Source organism: Mixophyes fleayi, chromosome 2 (assembly GCF_038048845.1).
Source record: "Mixophyes fleayi isolate aMixFle1 chromosome 2, aMixFle1.hap1, whole genome shotgun sequence".
NCBI lineage: Eukaryota > Metazoa > Chordata > Amphibia > Anura > Limnodynastidae > Mixophyes > Mixophyes fleayi.
The window spans coordinates 62,107,175-62,132,129 of NC_134403.1; the positions used below are offsets into that span (position 1 = coordinate 62,107,175).

The following is a 24,955-nucleotide window of genomic DNA, read 5'->3' on the forward strand; positions in this document are numbered from 1 at the left end:
GTGATGATCGGATTGGCTGAAAGTTGTTATATCTTCACCCACTTCAAAACTGAGGACATCTAAGACAAGCAGGAGTTGATCAGATACAATAATGTACAAACCCTAGTACAATTAGAAGCCATAATATATTATTCCAATATTATTGCTGGCTGGAAAAGGGCACTAAGTTACCACCAGCACCAAATATCTGGAATCAGAATGTCAATTCTCCATGTGATGCGTAACTACAGCTATTATTGTTTCACGTCATTCACTATCTTCACAGGTAACTGAAAACACAACTTTTCTGATGAATGCAACATATGCAATTTTAATCACTTCAGATGCCTTGCACATAGTGCTTATAGGACTATGCCTCATTTAGTGTGAAACGGCAGAGGGGCAGCGCAAAACCTTCTTTGGAGATGCCTTGATTTGTGCAAATGCACCTAGATTTCCACCAAAGAGAATAGGTTTAAGGAGCAAGATGCCAGGGATTGCAGATGCGCAGACAGAGTTGGGCAGAGTGATGACATTCCTTGTACGGAGTAGCTGCAATGGAGTCTCAATTTGCAGAGTGAATTTATTGAAAGAAAATTTAAAAAATGGAGAGTCCATTTTTTTAGCATACCTTGCATGCAGAGGGTCGTAGTCACATTCACTTAACAAACGGACTTGATTTTTGCACCAGCTCTGAGCCAATGGAGATAAAGGGGTATATTTACTAAACTGTGGGTTTGAAAAAGTGGAGATGTTGCCTATAGCAACCAGTCAGATTCTAGCTGTCATTTTGTAAAATGTACTAAATAACTAGCATCTGATTGGTTGCTATAGGTAACATCTCTGCTTTTTCAAACACGCAGTTTAGTAAATATACCTCCAAGTCTCATCCTAAACACTAAATGGGACAAGAGAGAGTTGAAATTTAAAGTATCATTGTGAGAATCCACACTGTGAACTTGGACTCGAGCATATAACATATAAGAACATTTGCGTTCCTTTGCCTATGCTACTCAACTGTCCTCATCGGGATGTGTTTGTTTATTGTACTTTTTATTCACATGCATGTGCTAAAATATGCAATATTTCCTGCGTATTTTAGTTTATTGATTGTATGCTACAAGGATTTATTCTTAAATGTTGAGATCAGACAGGACAAGGAGTCTGCGCTAAACAAGGAGAGTAAACAAACTCCATATCATCCAGTTTTGCCCTCTGGTCAACAAGGACATGACATGATAGTACTCTGGCCCAGGCACCCTGTCCCCAGAGAACCAACGGCAACCAGTCAGCAGGGGGAGGACACTGCGGGGTTAGGCGGTTATATCACCAGCAAGTTACCACCCTAATACCCTCCCCCATTAACTTCATGACCTTGGGAATAATCTGTGTTATATAAACGGTGTTTTGGGGTTTGTGACAGTATCTTGGAAACTGCGCTGCCGTTACGTGCCTATGTTGTGCTCTTATGAAATTGCTCCGTCTGTTTTGCCATCTGTTGAATACAACACTGTTTGGTTGCAACAATTCTAGGTGAATTTTGAACGGCCGTACGGTCCTCACAATCATTTATACTTTTGCTTAGTGCACCACAAGATTTAATCAGCCCAGAGTGGACCATCTTGGTGCACAGCTGCCAAACAAAAGTTTCACACAGTGCATGGAGTGCACTTTGTAAATGAGGTCTTCTGTGTCTTACAATGGCAGAACTATAAGGGAAAGAAACCAAGAGTTATTGTGTGGTGGACACACAAAATAACGTAATAATTAAGGAGCATATTCAATTAGGGTTCCGGTTCGCGGTAACGCGCATTACCGCGAAAAGTGCATGTTCTTGCCCGTATTACGGTACCGCAATAACGCAGATTTTTGTACGCAACCCTATGGGCTGCGAACAAAAATCCACGTTATTGCGGTAACGTGGATTAAGTTTGCGGCCCGTTCCCGAGCGATCCCGCGAACCGGAACCCTAATTGAATATGCCCCAAAGTATTTTATACAAATTCAATATTACATAAAAACATCTATAACAATTTTACAAACGACTGAAGGTCCGATCGCTCAGGCATTTCATGTGTACACACGGACACAATTTACCTTCATATCTGTGCTCTTCATCTGGTCCTCTAGTCTTTTAGAGAATGGCAGCACAATAGTCACTCATTCATTCATTCCTGTCACACTTATTAAAACCGCCTTGTTATAGCTATACACATGTCATGACGAATATCGTTAGCTTCTGTAACTCTGAAACAAAATTTTCAGTGTCAGAACAAACAAACTATTCCATCTACAGCACACTCTACAATTAGTCACCGGCAGGGCCGGATTAAGGGAATGGAGGCCCCTGGGCTAAGGGGGCCTCCATTCCCCCGTGAGGCCCCCAATGTGAGCCACCCGCCGCCCCCCGTGAGGCCCCTCCCCAAGCACTTACCTGTCAGTGCAGTCCTCCTTCCGCGGCGCGCCATAAGCTCCTTACTGAGAAGATCTCGCGAGAGTTCACGAACTCTCGCGAGATCTACTCAGTAAGCAGATTACTGAGCGGGGACGGGGACGGAGGACTGCACTGACAGTGCTCAGCAGCATTGATCGGGATGGGGGCACCCCCGCCCTCGGACCGATCAATAATGCTGCTGAGGATTTTGAAGGGCCCCCTGGATGCCCGAGGCCCCTGGGCTATAGCCCAGTTAGTCCTAGGGTTAATCCGGCCCTGGTCACCGGGATGTGTTATTGTTAGCTGAAAAGATCATGACTCTGTAAACTCTATGGAGATCGTGAGTACATACACACTACATGTTCAGAGGTGATTGGAACAAGATTATTAAACAATTGGCACTTTGGAACGATTGCCGTTCGTGTGATTATACACACTAACGAGATATGTGCCGAGCGGTCTTTTATCGGGTGATTGGCCCGATAATCTGCTGGAAAACCTCCAGTGTGTACCTAACTTTACTTAACACTAATTATTTTGATACTATGTGGACATATAACACAAACTATTACAAACAATTTAGAGATATTTGGATAACTCCCCCCGTATAGCTTAATTCACTACACTTCACACATTTAAAATATTTTGCTGCATTTTATTATCTTTCAGATTGTAACAAAATAACATGTTAATGAATTCTAAGAAAAGAACGTGTTTTTATGCAATATTGAATTTGTGTAAATACTTACTTAAAATTATTACACTTGTGCACCACACACTCAAACTTGGTTTCATTCCCTTCTGAATCTGTATTGATTAGATGGTAAGCACCTCCCTGACTGTTAGCTACATTGATATTTCTTAAATAGACTAGTATATATTATAACAAAAACAGAATACTGTGAATTGGGGGCTAAAAGTAAATATAGATTTTATCACAGCATTAATAAGTCCGGTGGTATACTTTTTACTTGTTTAAAGGCAGAACTAGCAAAAGTACTCTACCACAGCCAGGCGGCTCTAGAGGAAATTGCATTCTCGCGTTGGCTTCCACTTTAAATTAATTTTCTACTTCTATAGCTCTGCCCTAGTACTCTCAAAACAGTCCTATTTTACATCTGTCATCTCTTCTCAGTCCTCCAACTCTTGTCGCCTCTTCTCTACCTTCAATTCTCTCCTCTGCTCACCACCTCCCTCTCTTATATCCATGAACTTCACATCCAACATCCCATCAGCCTTCCCACCCTCACTTCTGAGGATTAAGTTCTCCTGTCCTCTCCTCCTTATTGACTCTATCCTCTCACACCTGCTCTGCTCCCTCTCTATGAAAGTCTGGTCCCATCTTGCCCAAGTCTTCAACCTGATCCTCTCTATCTGGCACCTTTCAGTCGTCATTCAATAGTCTCACCCATCCTTTTAAAAAAAACAAAATAAATAAAAAAAATGAAGAAAACCCCATGACCGACTCCCTCTCCAATTACAGATCTCTCTCCTCCCCTTCGCCTCCAAGATCCTCGAGTGTAGTCTACAACCACTTCCCCACCATTCTCTTCTCACACTCCCTCCTTGATCCTCTTCAATCTGACTTTCATCCCCTCCACTTTACAAAAACAGCCCTTACCACATTCACCAAGGACTTTCTCACAGCCAAATCTGAGGGTCATTTCTCTTTACTCATCCTCCTGGACCTCACAAGCAGGGCCCTCTTCCACTGTGCCACCAGTGTTTGACAGTCAACCACCCTTTCCTTCTACAAATCCTCCACTCCATTGGTCTGCATGATTTCTGCTATTAGTATCTCCGCTCCTAGTTGCTGTGTCCATCCTCCTGGGTACAAGTTCAGCTTGCACTGAATTGTTCCCTACTCTGTCCCACACTTCTTACGCTGCTTTCCTAAAGGGAGCGTCTATACACCACCTAGCACCTTACTGCTGTTGGGTTGGCTTGTATGCCAATATTGTATCGTCCTGTAATGCCATGTACTGTTTTATTCTATGTTCTCTGTGCAGTGCTATGGACCCTTTGTGGCTCCTTACAAATAAAAGATAAACCACCAGTAATTTGCTCTGAAGGGCTCATATTCTTTATAGTGCAAAGAAAAAGAGATCTCGGCAAAACCATGCATAAGTTCCATTGCTCCTATGTAAGAGAGAATTTGCAGCACTCAGTTGGCTGTGACATTATGCAGCATATTCATTAATGGAAACAGGAAATACACAACTTGGAGATCTTTCTCCTCTTTATGTCCAGACATACTTTTCCAATTTGCATTTGTACAGTACACTTCCTCTTGGTTCGTCTGGATGATGCACAATACACATTAGTCTACATGATGATTTACATGTATTGGATATAACAAAGAAACAGGACGACCTGAGGAAGTGTTAGCAGCAGACAAAGAGCAACAGTCCGATTTAGCATAGTACCAGCTTATTCTCTGAACAGCTATCTAGGTTTATCCTACACAACAAGGACAGTCATTCATTTATCCATGCAGCTGTGGTAGACACTGGCTGAGTCCATGATAAAGTGCAGAATCGAGTTGAGGTAATTGGAAAAGTGCTCATTGCGCTCAGGTTCCTCTTGTTTTCCTTCCTTGGTTGCACAACTTTACTGTATAACACTAACTAATTATCAACAAATGGAGAATGGTAACTAATGAAAAAAAACATTATTAGCATTATACGTCTTGGAGCTGAAACTTTTAAGTTAAAAAGATAAAATTTGTTGTGCTTCTAAATCCCGTTGCTGGACCGTCTCTTGTTTCCTGTAGGCAGGTTTCTGATGTCCAGACCTCTGAGGGTATCAATTGTCCATAACATTATGTAATTCACTCAGTTCAGTATGATCTCCATAATTGTGCAAGGGCAGAGCACATCAACTTTATAAATTACGTGAATGTAATTAGTTAAAAGAAAAAAAATAGGAATTATTTTACATCCTAAAATATAATTATTTCTTCACTAGGTTCAATAAATAAATTTATCTTCTAAAATAAAACTGTTTTTGGTGAGACTCCTATCTGGTTTATGATCTCTTTCCAAAACACATCCTTTTGTTGTTAAAATCCAGATCATCTGCTTTATTTTTCAAACGTCCATCTGCTAAATAAATGAGAGGAGATAACATAAGATAGCACAGGACCGATGCAGTAAGACAAACCAGCTATACAGAACTGCATCTACAATACAATACAAAAACCTTAAAAAACAGGCACTACCACAACTGCTGCTAGAACACTCAAACATGTCAAACCACTAAGAAATAAAAAAAAAATCAACTTTAAGATTCAACAAAGTAGAATGTCACAAGCGCCACTATACTTAAATGAAGTGATTAATAACCCGCATTGTCAGCTTGGTTTATTTTTTCAAATCCAGTTTTCCATTGTCACCCTCTATATAAGATTACTTGAAATTAGCTCACATTGGGCTTTAGAGAAAAAGATTGTTGAATACACAACTGCATGCTTACAGCTAGAAAAGCATTCACAACAGGCTCATGGAACCTGTCTGCATCTACTTTACAGCATACTCACTTTCCATGCTTGTGGAATCAGTCTGGTTATCAGAACAAGAACTGAGCGGATTTTGCTGCCACTGTTGAAAAAAATAGAGGTCTACTGATTAATATGAAAATGTTTTAATCGGGTTTAAAGAACATCACTTTTTTTTTTTAAAATAACCATGTTTTATCAAACCAGGATAACGCGGCTGATATTCCCTCTGTGCTGACGCATTTTACAGCATCCGGCTAACACAATGGTCTGGAAAGCTGTTGTACTGAAAAATATTTATTTTTAAAATACTGGTGACATTTATGAAAACTTGTGTACACATAAGGAAAATAAATATTTTTATGCTACAGTGAAAAGGCAAATAGTAAGCACATTGTACAGCCCCAAAGCAAACAGCATATATCAGTAATCTGAAAGAAACAGCCTTACTGCAAAAAATGGAGTAAAAATATGGCAGTGTCCTAGAGTTGTTTCTTTCTGATTACTTATAGTACAATCTTCATAGTGAAAGCTAACATTGGAATGTTTACATCACCTTTTCCCCACAGTTACCTGTTCACCAATTTACACCGGCGGTTTAAAATATGTGCTCTTTTTACTAAGTAAAACAAATGCACCCAAATCTATACTTTAAAACTTATTAATTAATAATGTCACATTTCTATTAAATTAATCTGTCCACACGCTCCACTTCAGTCTATGGGTGACCAGCAAACAGGAGTACGGCAACGTCCACTTATATTAAAATATATGGCAGTATGCATTATTATTATCATCCTTTATTCATAAGGCTCAACCATATTCCACTGCACTGTATACAGGAGAGTTTATTTATACAAGCAAATATTTAGAAAAATCAGATTCTCTGTACAGACTTGTCTTGAGCTTTACTGAACCTCCATAGAAAGAACACAAATCTAAAAAAGAAAATAGATTCTATTTATAAGTGGGTTTATTTTAACTCTTTATACTAACATTCAGTAAAACATATAGGTATACGTTATATAAGGGATTCTGCACAAGGAGCCTCATATCTCTCCCTATTTACATCTATAAATATAACTGGTGCTCCAAACTTCATTCTGCGGGTAAAAGAAAATATCAGCCATGCAATTCAATGGAAAAGTCCATCTAGTGGCCACATCATTGCAGGCTACTTACCTGACTTTAGCAAGTTGTCTCATTATGGTCAGTGTACATCACAATGCACAACCAGTGACTGGTAACCTGATGGCTGAGGTTTCCCGCAGAGAGTTACTCTGGGTCTAGTAAGGTCATCACCCCCACAGCCTCCCTATTATTATGGCATGTGTTTCCATGCTCAAATAGAGGCTAGCATGTATATGACATTCCAGGTTACGGAACACATGTTATACAAGAAAAAATCCCAATAATGATATTATAATAATAACAAATATTTTTCAGGCCAAACCACCATATAATGACAAATAGATAGCTCTTTTAGAAATTGCAGATTAAAATAAAGAGCATACAGGTGTGCTGTTTAATTTAAATAAAAAGTAAAAATAGTCACCAAAAAGTGCATTAATTTTCTACCTAAAATGGCCATAAACTAAAAAAAAAAAAAAAAAAGTGTATTCCCCCCCCCCCCCCCCCCAAAAAGACAGTCCTTTCTGGGATGAATAAAACAAAATAAACTTTGCCCTGGTAAAATAGAATAATCTTATTCCCGCTGAACCAGTGCAGGACAAAAGTGTTTTGGCATAAACCTTTGGCCACAAAGTGCCGCACGGTGTGTAAAGACATTTTAACATTAAAAGGAGACATAAAAGAATAATGTCACCATGTTGTGTATATTTAAAAGTGTAATCTTGCACTTAAAAGATTTTTTTTGTTTAATTTTACTAGGAAAAATATTTTGTTTGGATTATATCTGGATTTTTACACCTTCCACTGCCAGCCTTGCCACTCGCCTTGAAGAGGGCAATGACCACCCACTGGAGCTACCAATAAGTCAGAGAGCTGTGTCAGTGTCACCCTGCACCTGTATGTGAAGCTAATCGTGAAAACAGTGGCAACGTTCCCCGATCTAAATCCTAAACCACCCACTCAGGCAGAATGTGGTCACTGATCCAATAATTTACTTTAAGAAGGGAAAATTTAGATAAATGTCACAATAAACACAATACATAGATCTCAACATTGTCCTGTAACAAATACAGTCAAAGTCTAAGGGCTTTGATTGATCATGATAGGTGCTCTAGTAGAGTATATACTGTGGCTCTCCCTTTACAAAACCCAGCTCCTCCAAGACCTTATTGCTGTAGTACTTTTACTAACCAGGAAGAACCCTAAAAACACCAAAGTCTGCACTAAGCAAAATAACCGCCATTAGCTAATTTATGTCTGAGGCACAAGGCAAATGTCGGAGGATCCGAAACTTCTTACCCAGCTGTTCCTGTGTTTCATTTGTTTTCACTGCAATGCAGTAAGTAGTGTGAAAGGCAGTGTTTTCATAGTATTACTTTAACAGTATAATGTATTCATTTTACAGAGCACATTGTGCATCAATTCATCTAAATTGATAAATGTAATTAAGTCTTAAGTTAATTAACAGCATCAATGAATAGGCAGAGCTCCTGTCTACCTCATTAATTAAACACAAAACACCCATCGCGTTTCACATGAAGGGTGAGGATGCAACGGAAGAGCTTCATTACACACAGCAGACCTATAACAATATCACCTATATCAGATGGAAATAAAACAGTTCATGCACTCCGTGCATAATTATGCAAATTAAACTTTACAATCTATTTTCGAGAGGAGAATTACCAAAAATAATTGTAGTCGTGTATAAAATAACTATTTATTTCTTAGAAAACCATACTTTATCTACATTTGTTGTCACCTGCTGATGCTCCGTTAATATGCTGCTGTCTGTGTGGGGTTTATAGTAATAGGCTAAATATCTCACAAGACAGCAGCACTGCGTCAGTAATACCTGTAAGTAATGGAAACAATCTAAGTGAACTGCACTGGTTTAGCTACAACATGGCCGCCTCCACTTTGTACAGGCCTATACTTACAATATATTTACTGACTCCCTTGAGTTCAGCAAATTTCATGTAGGATATATCAGCCTTCTTTTTCCCAATATCCACATCGCCAGCATAAATCTGCTTGATGCCAAAGCCTTTAATCAGGGGGACACATTCGTCACATGGGCATTTGGTCACAAAGATCATGGTTTTCTCATCGGGTTGAATTTCGTGGCACCTGAAAATGATAAAACAATAATTTCCAAACAAGAGCAAAAGGAGGATGCGACACAATGGATGTACTTGTTTTATATACAGGTGCTTTGACTATACCCTGTTCTGCTGTTAAAGTTTAGATGCTCTGATTGGCTGAGCTACGAGCCCTCCCACTTCAAACTTGTCTACACATGGACACACAGATAGCAGAGCTTGAATATCTGTACTGCTATCAACAATGTAACATCCTGATTGGCTACAAGTTGTTCAAATCCCAGCCTATTAATCTCCTGCTTTTCAGTGTGCCCCATCTTATTAATGTTAGTCAAAAACACATAAAAGTGCATAACATATAAAGTGGACCTGTCAAATACTTATTAAACAGTTATTTGAACAAGTATTTTATTTTTACAAAATAGTATACATGTTCTTCCATATTCATCCTTCTACATATAATGTGAATGTTGAGTGATATAAGACATCTTCTGACCAGGTATTAAATATAAAGATTTGCCTTCTGTGCTCCAGAGAAACTTTTTGTAACATCAAACTGTAAGTACCTGATTGGCTGCGGGCAATAATAGAATATTTTACCTAGTCTGGGAAAATTTTATGATTTTAGAGAAGTGACTCAGACAGTTAACTTGCAAACTGGTCATGGCACTGAAAATGGGAGAGGTCAAACAAAATGGGATTACAATGAGGGATGAAAATAGAGCCCCTGAAATGTAGTTTTGTTTATTTTTTAATTGTTCATAATAAATTTGCTTAGATGCATGGTCCATCGCTGGTGCTATCACTGCAAACAGTGTAATGTGATGAAGAGCCAGCCCATCACTTCCATTCTTCAGGCTTCCATGTTTGTTACAATGTTCCAGGACACTTAATGACACTTTATCAAGGCACAACAAACAAGTGCAACAACATCTGCACTCATCTCACTCTACAACCTGCCACCTTAATTTCTTTGCTCTCTCCCCCCCTACTGCATGCCCACCTCTAGATCTCTCCACTGGCACATAGCCATTCTTCTTTAAACACGCACTCGTCTCAGAAATCCTAAAGAAACCATCTCTAAACCCAATCTTTCTCTCCAACAACCATCCTATGTCTTTCCTTTGCCTCCAAACGGCTTGAGTGACTTGTGTACAACAACATCTCAATTTTTGTCCTCTTACTCCATTCACTCTCAATTGGGCTTCTGCCCCAACATTCCATAGAGTCTGCACCTACATGATCTACTTACAGCAAAGTCTAGTGGTTACTTCTCCGTATTCATCCTCCTGGACCTCTTGGGTGCTTTCAACACTGTTGATCAACCTCTTTTCCTGCACACCCTTCACTCCATTGCCGTACATGATACTGTTCTTTCCTGGTTCACTTCCTATCTATCGAAATGCTCCTTCAGTCTCTACCTCTGGAACATCCGCCACTTCACTCCCATTCTCTGATTGTGGCCCACAAGGCCCTGTTCTCAGCCCTCTGTTTTTGTGTTTGTACACCTCTTGGGTAACTAATTTACCCATTCAGCCTCCAGTTCCAACTCTATACTGATGCCCAAATCTAACACTCCTCCCCTGACCTCTCCCCTCCTGTGCACTCAACCATCTCACTACTATCACCACATGGATGTCCGAACACTACCTAAAGCTCAACATGTCCAAAGCAGAGATCATCCTCTCTCCTCCCAATGTCACTACTTCCACTCAAAGCTCCCTCATCATCAATAACACCACAATACGCACACTACGTTGGCGTCACACTTGAATCAGCCCTCTGCTTTATTCCTCACATACAGTCTCTCTATCAGTCCCTTCACTTCCACCTTAGAAATATTGTCAGACTATGCAGTTTTCTTACCCAAGATGCTAACAAAACTTATTCATTCTGTCATCTAATGACTAGACTACTGCAACCTCCCCTGTCTAGCACTGACCCTCCAGCAGCTATCCCAGCTTCAATCTATTTTAATTGCTGCAGCAAGATTCTTCCTCTCGCACCACTCCTCATCTGCAGCACCACTTTGCAAATCCCTGCACTGGCTCCCGTATCCACTTTTTCCTGTACCAATTTAACTTCACTGTTATGCTTTTGGAATCTCATCCTAAATGATCAAATGAGCTTATCCACATAGACCAACGAATAGGGAAACTTCTGAAAAAATTAAAGCTCAGCAATTCTTCTTTATAAAATCTATAACATTTTTTTTTCCACTGCATGGGTTTCAAAAGATATTGCCCCATATTAGAATTACACAAGTGGCATTTAAAGCAAGTGACTACAGGACACTGATGCTAATCATATACTCATAAGGAGTAAGAAATGGTTCACATCAATTTATAACGTAATTAGTGTATTTGTTAAAAGTAAGGCTGACACACAATTTATATATATATATATATATATATATATATATATATATATATATATTAGGATATCACAAAACATTATAGCAACATTTGACCATTACAGTGGATGCACTGACTTTTAATATTCATTTTTATTCACATTCTCTCTATCTTTAACACTTCTTCTTCCATAATTTTATATAGGGTATATGTAGTAAAATAATTTTTGGGCTGTTCTCTCTAATATTTTAAAGCATACCAATAAACTATTCAACTGCATCAATATCCCCATCGCAACCGAATTAATGACCAAAACTTTTCATTCCTTCTGTCTTAGTATGTACTTTTGGTGGTCATAACTGGCAGCACCCACAGAATATTACTACTATTAATATAAATGGAATAAAAAAGGATATTAATAGGAGTGGGCATGATAGGTTACTGACTTTTGAATGTACCTTTGCGCTTGGTAGTTTTTCCTTTTTGGTACTAGAGAACAAATAAGTTTACGTAAGCATATGTTGTTAGCCTATCAATCCCTTACATGGATGGCGAGGGCACACATCTGCCTACAGAACTGTTTGTGTGACAGCTTTATTATATGAATAGTCCGATTCTACTCCCACATGTTTTGGGCGAGACTCATCTTCCTCCCCTCTCTGTCTTGCCTTACACTGGCTCCCCTTCCCCTATAGAATTCTTTTCAAACTCTTTACCACCACTTACAAGGCTCTCTCCCAGTCTACTCCCCTTATATCTATAACCTCCTCTCCATTCACACTCCTGCCCGCTCCCTGCGCTCAGCCAATGATTGCCACCTCTCCTCCACTTTGATCACCTCTTCCCACTCTAGAATCCAAGACTTCTCCCGCGCTGCCCCCCTTCACTGGAACGACCTCCCTCGCTCCATCCGTCTCTCACCCAACCTGTGCTCCTTCAAACGGGCTCTTAAAACTCACCTGTTCCTTAAGGCCTACCAACCATCCACTTAACCTCTCATCTCTTCTGTTTCTCCCCTGGCCCCTTTTTTCTCTCCCCTTTGCTTCACTGGCTCCTTTCTGTGCCTGATTTTGTTCACCCTCCCTTAGGATGTAAGCTTGTATGAGCAGGGCCCTCTTCCCGCCTATATCCATACCTGTTCTTCCGCTCCGTCTCTACTGTATTTGCCTGCCCGGAGATTCTGAAGTATTGGTATTTTATGTTTAATGTTCTGTACTGTTTTACCCTGTATGGTCTACTGTTTGTACTGTGTACGGCGCTGCGGAAACCATGTGGAGCCTTACAAATAAACGATAATAATAATAATAATAATAATAGTAATAATCTGGGCACTTTCTGCTATGATTGACTAAAATGAACTATACAAATTACATAAACATGTTAGGGATCATTTGTGCTCACTGCTGAGCCCTTTTAGGTAGAAGATGCACTTTTATTGTGATAATATTTTTGGTACTTAGTATACAACACACAGAAATTTAACAAAAGCCAGAAAATTGGTTAATTCAGGGTACTGAGAAGGAAAAGCAGAGCCCATGGTCACGGTTTAATATCTTTATAGTTCAAAGTCTAAGCATGGATATTTGCCTAAACACATCTTTGGACAAGTATATTTAATGTGTAAATTAAGAAAATGGGATTTTTATACTTATGTAATATCTGTTTCTCTTAATCCATTGGGGGACACGGGGAACATTGGGGTATAGAGTAGGGACAGGCGAACTGGCACTTTAACTTTAGTTAACTAAGCCCTGGCTCCTCCCCCTCTATACCCCACCTCCTGTTAGAGCTCAGTCTATGTTTATTCAAGCCCACAGAGAGGGAGATAGAGAGAAACTCAAGAAAAGAGAATCAACTTAACCATATAACATTCTCTTAACGCTCTGGTTTCTCCTTCTGATTGACATGTTGTGTGGTTGTTAAGGGTGGGTGCCCGGTGTCCCCCAATGGATTAAGAGAAACGGATTTTACGTAAGTATAAAAATCCCATTTCCTCCGACATCCTTGGGGGACACCGGGAACATCCCAAAGCTGTCTCATGGGAGGGAACGCTCAGAAGAATCGGCACAAAGCACCTTTTTACCCAAACTTGCATCCCTGGGTGTAAACACATTAAATTTGTAAAACTTTGCGAATGTGTGTACAGAAGACCACGTGGCGGCTTTACACAGCTGTCCATTGGAGGCACCATGGCGGGCCGCCCAGGAAGCACTTACAGACTTTGTAGCATGCGCCCGGAGATTATCTGGGACAGGCTCCCCAGCCCCACTATAAGCCTGGCGGATAACATCCGTAATCCACCTAGCAATGGTCACCTTAGAAGCTGGCCAGACTCTTTTGTGAGCATCAGAGAATCAAAAGATCCTCAGTCTTGCGCAGTTTCTTTGATCTTTTAACAATCTCGCAAGGCACAAACTACATTAAGATAACTAATAGACTCATCATTTTCGGAAGACGAGGAATGAGTCAGAGCCAGAATGACAATGTCCTGGTTTAGATGAAATCTAGATACAACCTTAGGAAGGAAAGAGGGCTTGGTTCGAAGAACTGCCCTATCCTTATGAAAAACCAGCAGAGAAGACTTGCAAGCCAAGGCAGCAAGTTCTGAAACTCTGTGCGCCGTAGAAATGGCCAAAAGAAAAACCGTTTTCCAGGTTAGAAACTTGAAATTCACAGTACTCAAAGGTTCAAACGGTGGATGCTGTAAAGCATTCAACACCAAATTCAAATCCCATGGTGGAACGGGAGGAACATATGGAGGATGTACATGGAGAACATCCTGAATGAAAGTTTGCACATCAGATATGACAGCAAGTTTTCTTTGAAAGAAGATCGAAAGAGCCGACACCCTCTCTCTTCACCTTTTTCAGTCACGTGGAAGCATGGCTACCAGAAGAAAAAGGTACACTAAGCGGTACGTCTAAGGGACAGACATGGCGTCTACCGTGACTGCCCTGGGATCTCTTGCGTGGGAGCAGTAGAGAGGAACCTTGTGATTCAACCGAGATGCCATCATTTCGACATCCGGCTGACCCCGTCGTTCCACTAACAGTTGAAAAACCTCTGAATGGAGGGACCATTCTCCCGGGTGCAGAGTCTGCCTGCTTAAGAAATCTGCTTCCCAATTTTCTATTCCAGGAATCGCCAGATTCCAATGTGATTTGTTCCATTGCGACAGAAGTTCCAACTGGAACTGCTGTGCATGAAACGGAGCGAACTGAATCGCCTCGAATGACGATACCATCTTGCCTAGAAGTCTCATGGCAAAATGAACCGAAGGTCTCCTTGCCACCAACAGGAATTTCACCATCTTCTGCAAGGCTAGAATTTTGTCCTGAGGAAAGAACACCCGTCGCAGCCGGGTGTCGAATAACAGACCCAGAAACACCATCCGCTGGGATGGGATCAACTTGGATTTCTTGAAGTTGATAATCCAACCATAAGACTCCAGAGTCTGTATTACAACCTGAATATGCGACTGAAGCCTCTCTGAAGAATCTGCCTTTAAAAGAAGATCGTCCAGATAAGGAATGATTGTTATTCTCCTGGACCTTAGCAAAGCAGCCATGACCGCCATGATCTTGGTGAAGATACGTGGGGCTGTGGCCAGACCAAAGGGAAGAGCCTGAAACTGGAAGTGCTCTGATCGTACTGCAAACCTCAAAAGGGACTGATGACCCATCCAAATAGGCACATGGAGATATGCATCCTTGATGTCTAGAGCCACCATAAATTCTCCTTGTCCCATGCAGAGAATGACAGAGCGTAAAGACTCCATCTTGAAGCTGGGCACTCTAACCTGGGTGTTCAAATCTTTCAGATTGAGAATTGGTCTGAAAGATCCATCTGGTTTTGGCCCAAGAAAAAGGTTGGAATAAAACCCCGAACCTTTTTGAGAGTGAGGGACTGGAATAATCACCCTGGACGAAAGAAGAGAGTAAATCGCTTCTTTTAATGCCAATTGTCTTCTTGGACAAGCAGGAAGCCCCGTGACAAAGAACCGTCTGGGAGGAAGACCGATCAGCTCGATCTTGTAACCCTGGTTCACCACCCCCCGAATCCAGACAGACATCGCTGGTAGACTGAAACCACCGATCTCTGAACAAAAGGAGACAGGCTCCTACCACTGACAACAACGGAGGAGCAAACTGCCCGTCATACGGACTGTTTGTCTGCCGGCTTTGCTGCTGGACGTCGAGCAGACCAGGCCTGATGCCCTCGCTGCAAGCCACCTCTAAGCGCTGATGACTGACCTCTAGAAGATTGTCCTGAGAAATATTGTCCCCGAAATCTTCCTGCGGAACAAAAAGGCCCGAAATCTGGACATCCTCTGCTTGGGAGCATCGACAGGAAGGAAAGTGCTCTTACCCCCTGTTGCTTGACTGATAATGGAGTCAAGCTGTGCTCCAAACAAAACACCTCCAGAAAAGGGAATGGACTCCAGAGCCTTTTTAGACTCTGCATCAGCCTCCCAGGACTTAAGCCAGAGAGTACGACGAGCTGAAACTGCAGAGGCTGAAATACGTGCCCCAATCAGTCCCGCATCCATAGCAGCTTCACCTAAATAATCTGTTTCCCTCTGAATTTGCTCCACTAATGGAAGCAGTTCAGAGGACAGCCTGCCTGCCAACAAACCTTCAGACAGCTGTTAAGACCAGCGTTCTACCGCTTTGTTAACCCACGCTGATGCCAACGCAGGCCTCAAAGAAGCACCTGCTGCCACAAAAATGGACATAAGGACAGTCTCAACCTTCCGGTCTGCACCATCCTTAAGAGTAGCCTGGTTTGGAGGAGGAATAGTAGTTAACTTGGTTAACCTTGCCACAGCCGCATCCACCCGAGGAAGATTCTTTAGCGAGAACTTCAGGAGGAAAGGGATAGTACGACTGCAGTCGCCGAGATACCTGGAACTTCCTGTCTGGGAAAGCCCAAGGTTCTGACAACAAATTTTCCAATTGGGAAGAGGCCGGAAAGGAAAAACCCTTCTTCTTGCGCCTTACAAAATAAGAAGACTCAGCAGCGTCAGGAACTTCTTCCTCAAGAATATCAAGTACCTGACGCACAGCCGAATTAATTCCTCCACACTCTGACGATCAGCATGAACCTCCTCCACCACCGAAGGAGCATCTATGTCAGAATCTAACGGAAACTCACCCTCTTCCTGGGAACCATAGTCAGAATCGGACTCATTTTCCTGAAGAGGTGCCGCCACCCTCTTACGTTTACGTGAAGAAGACGATGCAGCCGATTTCATCATCCTCTCCAAAGAGGAGGAAACCGCAACCAAACCCTGTACAGAGGATGCAGGACCCTGTACCCAGGCTGGTTCTACAGACTCCACCGGGGCAGAAACAGTCAAACCCTGAGTTTGAGAACTCATATCATTCGCAACAGAGGAAGCTGAATCTGAAGATGGAGCCCTCTGTGACCGTACCATCTGAGCAAGTTCAGCAACCGTTTAAAGAGAGACCAAGCCCAGGCAGGTTCCTCTGTATGTGAACAAGCAGCTGCTGTTTCACACGGTGTGCTCTCCGTGGGCCAACAGGGTACGCACAGAGCCTGCTCGTCTGACTGCCCAGACGGTAACTTAGCGTGACAGACAGCACAGGTGAAACTCAGCATAGATGTAACACCAGCCCTACCACGCATGGATTTTTCCCTCTCTGACATGTTAACAGATGGGACAAAACAAACCCAGCACAGTGTAATAAACACAATACAGATAACAAGCAGCACACAAACTTGCACAGAACGTGAGCCTGCAATACAGCCAATAAAGCTCCCAAGTGTAAAAGACAAACCCTTTGAAACAACCACCCCCAACCCTTTACCTTACAGGACACAGGACAGAATTGGGGAGAAGCTGGAGCAATAAAATGGCTGCCTATTCTGGTGTCTGTACACGAGGAGTGAGAGACCACCACGGAGGAAGTGCATTAGAGGAAACCACTCCCCCAAGGGCCCAGCACTGGATTGGCTATCGTCTAACCCTCACAACCTCTTCAACCAATCCAGTGCCTAGCACTAAAAATGACTGCTTTTAGTAAAAAAAACAGCCAGCTCAGGGAACCACTGCGATTTTCTACCCCTCCCTCTCTCAACACTATGCTGAGAGAGGGTTCACTTACCTGCTGCCAACCCTCCAGACGCAGTGTGTGCAGGGAGCTTGCTAGCTGCACAAGGAGGACGAACACAGCCTGCGACGACTGTGCCCGGCTCCTAAGAGGGCAGTAAAATGTTGGGAGAGGGGAGCTTGGCAATTTAGGTCCCTTCACGGAACCTCCGATTCTCCCCCTCCAGACAGCGCACCGCCGCTTCCTCAAGCGGTGCCCTGTCAGCTGCTGGCCCATACTGTCCCGAGTCTCCGCTACTCACAGGCGGCTCGGGAGACAAGTAACAGCCCTCTGCTCCAGTCTGGCATGCCCTGACTCTTTTGCCATTACAGAGCAGCCGGCAGCGGAGGCTGACAGCCGCTGCGCGGCTCACTGAACTGCCGGCTGTCAGCACACGGAGACACCAGTCTCCGCTTACGTTTGAAAACTTCATTCATAAAAAAAAAAAAAAAGAACTTCAGCTGCAGTGCAGCTCAGTACACAGCCCGCTCACCGGGCACTTAAACTAGACTGGGCTCTAACAGGAGGTGCGGTATAGAGGGGGAGGACCCAGGGCTTATTTAACTAAAGTTAAACTTCCAGTTCGCCTGTCCCTACTCTATACCCAATGTTCCCGGTGTCCCCCAAGGATGTCAGAGAAAAGAGCTATTTAATGCAAGGGCTTCCAATCAGGTGAGGCTTGTGAGCAGTACAGAAAACTCTAGCAGTGTTATACATAGTATACAATATAAAAATGCCTGGGGCAATTAACGTAAAATGCTACTTGATGCATTATGAAAAGACATATTGTAATGTTCACAAATATGAAGGTACTGTCGAAGTCAGCAAATTGGATAAAGTCATTTCAATTAAAGTCGAGCAAACTTGGTTGTCTTTGTCTGAAAATATGCGTACGGTACGCTACGACGTACAAGGGCACGCTACGACGTACAAGGGCACGCTACGGCGTGAAAGGGCGTACGCATCCACTACACGTGGCAGCAACAGTAATTGGTCTTTTACCATACATTCGCACAAACACGCATACTAATAAAATAGTACACATTAATGGTAGTTGCAACACATAGTCAGTTATGTCGAAATATAGTAGTATTTATATGTTATATTAGAGTTACATGCATATTAGTGAAATACACGAAACAGGTTGAAGGAATCATATCATGAGTGGTATCATAATAAACCTCTTTACATATCCTACTGTTTGGTTCACTCTGCGAAGGAATCGCAGAGTGCATACACAAGTTATGAATGATAGGGAATTATGAACTACTTAAGACTAAGGAATCTTGGCGGGAAGAGCCGAGCATACCCCCTGGAGAGGTGACCCCCTCCTTTGGATTCCTTAGGATGAACTAGCCAATGATTGACAACCCCTTGGACCTTCCTGAGACCTGGACCAATAGATGCAAGCTATACCATCTTCATTGTATTACTGTATTTCATTGTGTATATAAGCAGCAGCTTCACATCCAGTGTTCAGACATCTTGTCCCCAGACTTCAGGATTGAATGACTGCACTGGATCCAGAGCACCTGCGATAAGTAACGGCTGTATTTATTATGACTTCGCTTGAGCATATTATTCTACTATTTGCGAATAAATCTTTGTGCGTTGGAAACACAAATCGAGGTTCGACAATCGTTATTGGTAAGCGACAATACGCACATAACAATTTGGGGGCTCGTGAGTTTTGGAGGTTTCGCTGCCAATGATACGCAAGACCAACGGATTTCGGTTCCGCAACAAAGGGTGGAGACGCGTCATATACGGGTAAGAACGCATTGTGTTCAAAACCTGAATTTTACTCTGTGTTGTGAAACCGAATGTCCGTTTTGCATTATCTAGGGCACGCTAACTAGAACCTAGGGACAAAAGAGAAAACTGTTTCTTTTTTCTGTCACTGTGCGTGTTAACTGTATTGCATTGCTTAGCGTATGTGTATTTCCTGCTGTGCGTACGCGAACTTCCGGTAGATTTGCCACGTGGTTAAACAATCGTCTTGATAGTTATTATATGTGCATAATATAATTACTTGTGAAAACCTCTGGGACATTATTACTATTGTTGGGAATTCTTTTATTTTCTGCGTAGAAAAGGTGTATGTTGTGTGATTTGTTGACTTTAAATACACTAAGGTTTTATCTATTGTAAAATAGAGTGTCAGTTGCTGTTTGACGAGGCAGGTGCCCAACTGGTGTACAATATACAAGGCAGGTATACCGGGGGGCGGAAACTGAATAAGTTTTCGCGACGTGCACCCAAGGGTAAACGTATCGCTTACAGACTAGCTTTAAGTGTTGCGATTGCACCGCACGGCAAGGAAAGCCGCGATTGCGACTTAGGGGTAACGGGGAGGAATTACGTTAGTAAGGCTGGTAATTGACTTTACCGGATGCTGCCAAACTTAATAAACTCAACAGATTTTGTTGGAGAGTCAGGGGTGATCAGGAAGCTGATAACCCTTTAGTCCGCATTGATATTTCTGTATTAGGGGTCCTTGTTTAATACAAGAGGAAGCGAGTGGACGCGGCTTGTAGCAAATACGTCCACAGGCCGGTAAAATATCTCTAGCGGTAGTGTTGAAAATTAGTGGCTGAATATTGTGTTATTTCTGGAACCCTATTTTGTGGCAGGATATTGTGTTATTTCTGGGACCCTATTGTTCAATATGGGTGCTAAGCAAACGCTAGAGAAGGCCAAGGTACTGCCTAAGTAAGGTCCTATTGGTTCAGCGAGATTTCTCATGTGTAAGAAATATGGTGCATACGCAACTGCGTATTGCGACACGTGGGTCAAGATGACCAAAGGTTGTGATAGGCCTTTCCCAGCAATAGGGAGTTTTAATGCAGAGGTACTAAATACTGTAAAAGATAAAGTATGGTTGATTAACTCAACGAAAGTGAGGAATAAACATAATGATTGTTTAAAATTGTGGCAAATGGAAGGTAACACGTGGCAGAGCAGCGAATGCAAAGCGGAAGTAGGCGTGGCTAAAAGCACGCGCACAACGGAAGTAACCATTGAGAAGCGTGGTGAACTCAGCGCAAGCGCGCCCCTGCCACCTTATGTGGCGGGAGCGGTAAGTACAGCCGGTATTAAAACTGAAAAAAGAAAAATTGCTAAGTTGTATCCTGTTTTAAGCCAGTTTAAACCAAGTGTATCTGAAGATGAAGATGAACCCACTGTGATTTCGCCCATTGCCCATGCTGTTAGTGTACTAGAGGCTCAGCGCAAGTATGAGAAAATGGCTGAGATAGGTGAGAGTAGCGTGATCACTAGGAGTGAAAGCGTTCTAAGTCTTGAACCAGCAAATCCTGTAGTGTCCCCTGAAGTCAGTGAACCAGAGGGTGCGTACCCAGTCCGCACAATATCAGTTCCCAATGGGAAACCGGATAAGGATGGTGTAGTTCCTTTAAGAAATGTTACAATGCATTGTCCCTGGACTAGATCAGAATTACGTTCCATTATGACTGAATTCCCAGATCCTAGAAAAGAGTTAGCTAAATGTCAGAAATTTGTTAAAGACTTAGGAAATGACCACGAACCAACCAATAAGGATTGGCGTGTAGTGTTGAGGGCGTGTCTTCCTCCCAATACTAACATACAAAAATTTATTGAAGATTATTTGTTGGAGGAAGATGACACCTTGACTGATGAGATTAACCAAAAGAATATAGAAAGAATTGTCAAACACTTGGCCATATATTTTCCAGTAGTGGTAAATTGGAGTAAGATTTTCACCATAAAACAAAAAGACAGTGAAACTGCAGCGGATTATTTTGGTAGAGCTCTTGCATCAATGACACAGTTTAGATATAAGGGAGAACCCACATCATAGGGAAGTAGCGGTAACAGTACTGATGGATGGTTTAAAGGAAAATCTAAAAACAAGAGTACAAACCTCAACCCCTGGTTGGAGAGGCAGCACGGTAGATTCTCTTAGAGAAGTTGCTGTGGAACATGACAAAAATATCTTTAAGAAAAGGGAAGAAAAGAGTGACAAGTTGATGACGGTGAGTATACAGGCATTAGGGGGAATGCATACACGACCACCAGCATATAACCCACATAACGGGAAACGCAGAATGTTGAGATGTTACAATTGCAAAGAAGAAGGACATATGAGAAAAGATTGTACAAAGGGAAGGTATAATCCTAATGAAGGGTCACATAGATATCCTCCAAGGAGGGATTCACATAGACTAGAAGACTCAAATCTACCCGCGCTTATTATAGCAGCAAATGCTGCGCGGGAAATGAATAGTCAGCGCTAGGGATCCAGTCATACTTGTAGTCTACAGCCAGTGAGGTTAACTGAGAGTCAGAGTGAAAAACCAACAATGATAGTTGACATAGCTGGTAGGAAAGCAACTTTTCTTGTAGATACAGGGGCGGCCCGATCTGTGATAACCTCTCCTTTCAATCTACAGGTGACCAGTAAAACAATTCCAGCCATTGGGGTAACGGGAAAAGTGTTACATTATCCTCTAACTAACCCCGCTGAAGTTACTATTGGGCCTCTACATACTAAGCATTCATTTCTCTTGGCTGTGGCGGCTCCTACTAACTTGCTAGGGAGAGACTTGTTATGTAAAATGGGATGTGTCATATACTGTACTTCTGATGGTGTGTTCTTAGATATACCGGAGAAGGTAGCACATGAGGTACAGGATATATTGGACACCCCTCAAAGGTTAATGTTACACTCTCCTGTTATAGAACAAAGTCCATCTCAAGGAAAGAGGATGTTGCTGGAAATACCAGGTTCACTTTGGACCAGAGATGAACAGGACACTGGACTGATGGCAAACGTAGCCCCTGTCATGGTCAATCTTAAAAGTGGTAGGATAGCTCCAAAAATCCCACAGTATCCATTAAAACCGGAGGTGGAACTAGGGGTATATCCTGTTATTGAGAGGCTGTTACAACAAGGGATTTTAATTCGTACAGCCAGTACAGCAAATAGTCCCATTTTCCCTGTGAAGAAGAATGGGGGGAGTGGCTATAGATTAGTCCAGGACTTAAGGGGAATTAATAAAGTTGTTGAGAGCCAATTCCCCGTAGTGCCGAATCCAGCTGTCATACTCATGCAGATTCCACCGTCTGCCAGTCATTTTACTGTCATTGATCTATGTTCTGCTTTCTTCTCAGTCCCTCTTCACCCTGACTGCCAATACCTTTTTGCATTCTCCTACAGGGGAGTGCAATACACATGGACCAGACTACCCCAGGGGTTCATTGACAGCTCCAGTATTTTCTCCCAAGCCTTACATGACTGTTTGCAATCCTTTCAACCCCACAATGGGTCTGTTCTAATTCAATGTGTGGACGATTTGTTGTTGTGCTCTGATTCTTTTATGTCATGTTTACATGATACTAAATTGTTGTTGCTTCATCTTTCACAAACAGGGCACAAGGTGGCAAAGGATAAATTACAGCCATGTCAGACTAAGGTCAAATACTTAGGACACTGCCTCACTAAGGGGCTAAGACACCTGACAACCGACAGAATTGAGGCCATACAACACATGACTCTGCCGCAGACCCAGAGGCAGATTCGTACTTTCCTGGGGATGTGTGGATACTGTAGATCCTGGATTATTATTATTATTATTATTATTTATTTATAGGGCGACACTAGGTATCCGTGGCGCCGTACAGGGACAGACAGAAATACAGTACAGGGTGAGACATCACGGAACAGTTAACAAAAAGCACAGTAACTCAGAAGCTCAAAGTACAGCTAGATGACAGGCGAGAGCCCCAGCAGGGTAGCTAGAGGGGTAGAAGGGCCTCACAGAAGAGACAAGGAGCTGGAGAGCAGAGTTAAGATGGTGGAGAACAGGAGGAGAGGAGGCCCTGCTCAAAGGAGCGTACAATCTAAGGGGAGGGTAGGACGGACAGAGACGCAAGGGTAGGAGGAGGAGAGGGGGAGAGTGGAGGCAAAGACGGAGGGGAGGGGGGAGAGGAGAGCGACGAGGAGGAAGGTAGGTGGGAGACAGGAAGGAGGGCAGTTAAGTGGGGGACTGGAAGGCTATAAGGAAGAGGTGGGTTTTTAAGGCCCGTTTGAAGCTGGACAAGTTGGGTGAAGTTCTGATGGAGCGGGGGAGCTGGTTCCAGTGGATTGGGGCAGCACGGGAGAAGTCTTGGATGCGAGCGTGGGAGGAGGTGACCAGGGGGGAAGAGAGGCGACGGTCATTGGCCGAACGCAGAGGGCGGGATGGAGCATGGATGGAGATGTAGGGAGCGGTGGAGTTGGAGAGGGCCTTGAAGGTAAGTGTAAGGAGCTTGAACACGATTCTGTAGGGGAAGGGGAGCCAGTGAAGGGATTGGTAGAGGGGGGAGACAGAGGAGGAGGTTGGATCCCAGGTTTTTCTGTTCTGGCATTACCATTGCAGGAGCTAGTCTCTTCCTCAAAACCAGAACGTGTTGTACACACAGAAGAGTCAGAGCAAGCGTTCTTTAATCTTAAAGATAGTCTGACTAAAGCACCTGCATTGGGAATACCTGATTATGAAAAGCCTTTTGAGCTATTTTGTACAGAAGCTGATGGTTGTGCAGCAGGTGTCCTCGCACAGAAACATGGTGACGCTAGCAGACCGGTAGCATACTACAGTGCACAATTAGACAATGTGGCAAGATCACTCCCAACATGTCTCAGAAGTGTAGCAGCAACTGCTCTTCTGGTAAGTAAGAGCGAGGACGTAGTATTAGGACATAATTCAACCATCTATACACCCCATGCTGTATCAGCTCTGTTAAATTCAGCCCAAACCAGACATGTTTCTTCAGCTAGATTCACCAAGTGGGAACTAGCCCTGATGGCACCCTCAAACATCACCATCAAACGATGTAGCACCTTAAATCCAGCTACATACCTTCCATATGTGTCTCTAGAGACACAAAGGGTGGGAGGTAAGGAGACCCTGGTTGATGATGAGTTAGGCAAGAATACTGACATGCATGACTGTATGGAACACCTGAATCAGACCTTTACTGCAAGGCCCGACATACGTGACACCCCCTTAGAAAATGTAGATTTTACGTTTTATACAGACGGAAGTTGCCATAGACAGACAGAGACAGGAGAGCTATGTACTGGTTACGCCGTTGTAGACGATCAGGATGTGGTAGAAGCTGAACCCCTTGGTCCACCTCACTCAGCCCAGGTGGCAGAACTAGTAGCACTAAGGAGAGCGTGTGAATTGGCAGAGGGTAAATCAGCCATTATATATATAGTGACTCTAGGTACGCCTTTGGGGTAGTGCACGATTTTGGGGCCCTTTGGCGTCTTAGAAACTTTACGACAGCAGCAGGTACGCCAGTGGCACACTCACAACACATAA

The 24,955-nt window shown here is 42.8% G+C and overlaps 1 protein-coding gene across 2 annotated transcripts in view; it reads right to left on the minus strand.

Annotated features, from left to right (window-relative positions):
- Window positions 1-4,581: 4,581 nt before the first annotated feature.
- The window catches only part of CDADC1 (cytidine and dCMP deaminase domain containing 1), a 43,687-nt gene continuing 23,313 nt past the window's right edge, over window positions 4,582-24,955 (minus strand). The window contains exons 7-9 of one of the 2 annotated variants that reach the window (XM_075199104.1): window positions 8,981-9,170; window positions 5,952-6,012; window positions 4,582-5,514 (exon numbers count right to left, since the gene is read on the minus strand). In XM_075199104.1, coding sequence (XP_075055205.1) covers window positions 5,441-5,514; window positions 5,952-6,012; window positions 8,981-9,170 — 325 coding nt within the window. In that variant the 3' untranslated portion in view covers window positions 4,582-5,440. Of the gene's footprint in view, window positions 5,518-5,951; window positions 6,013-8,980; window positions 9,171-24,955 lie in introns of both variants that reach the window. The other variant, XM_075199103.1, reaches the window with a different exon arrangement.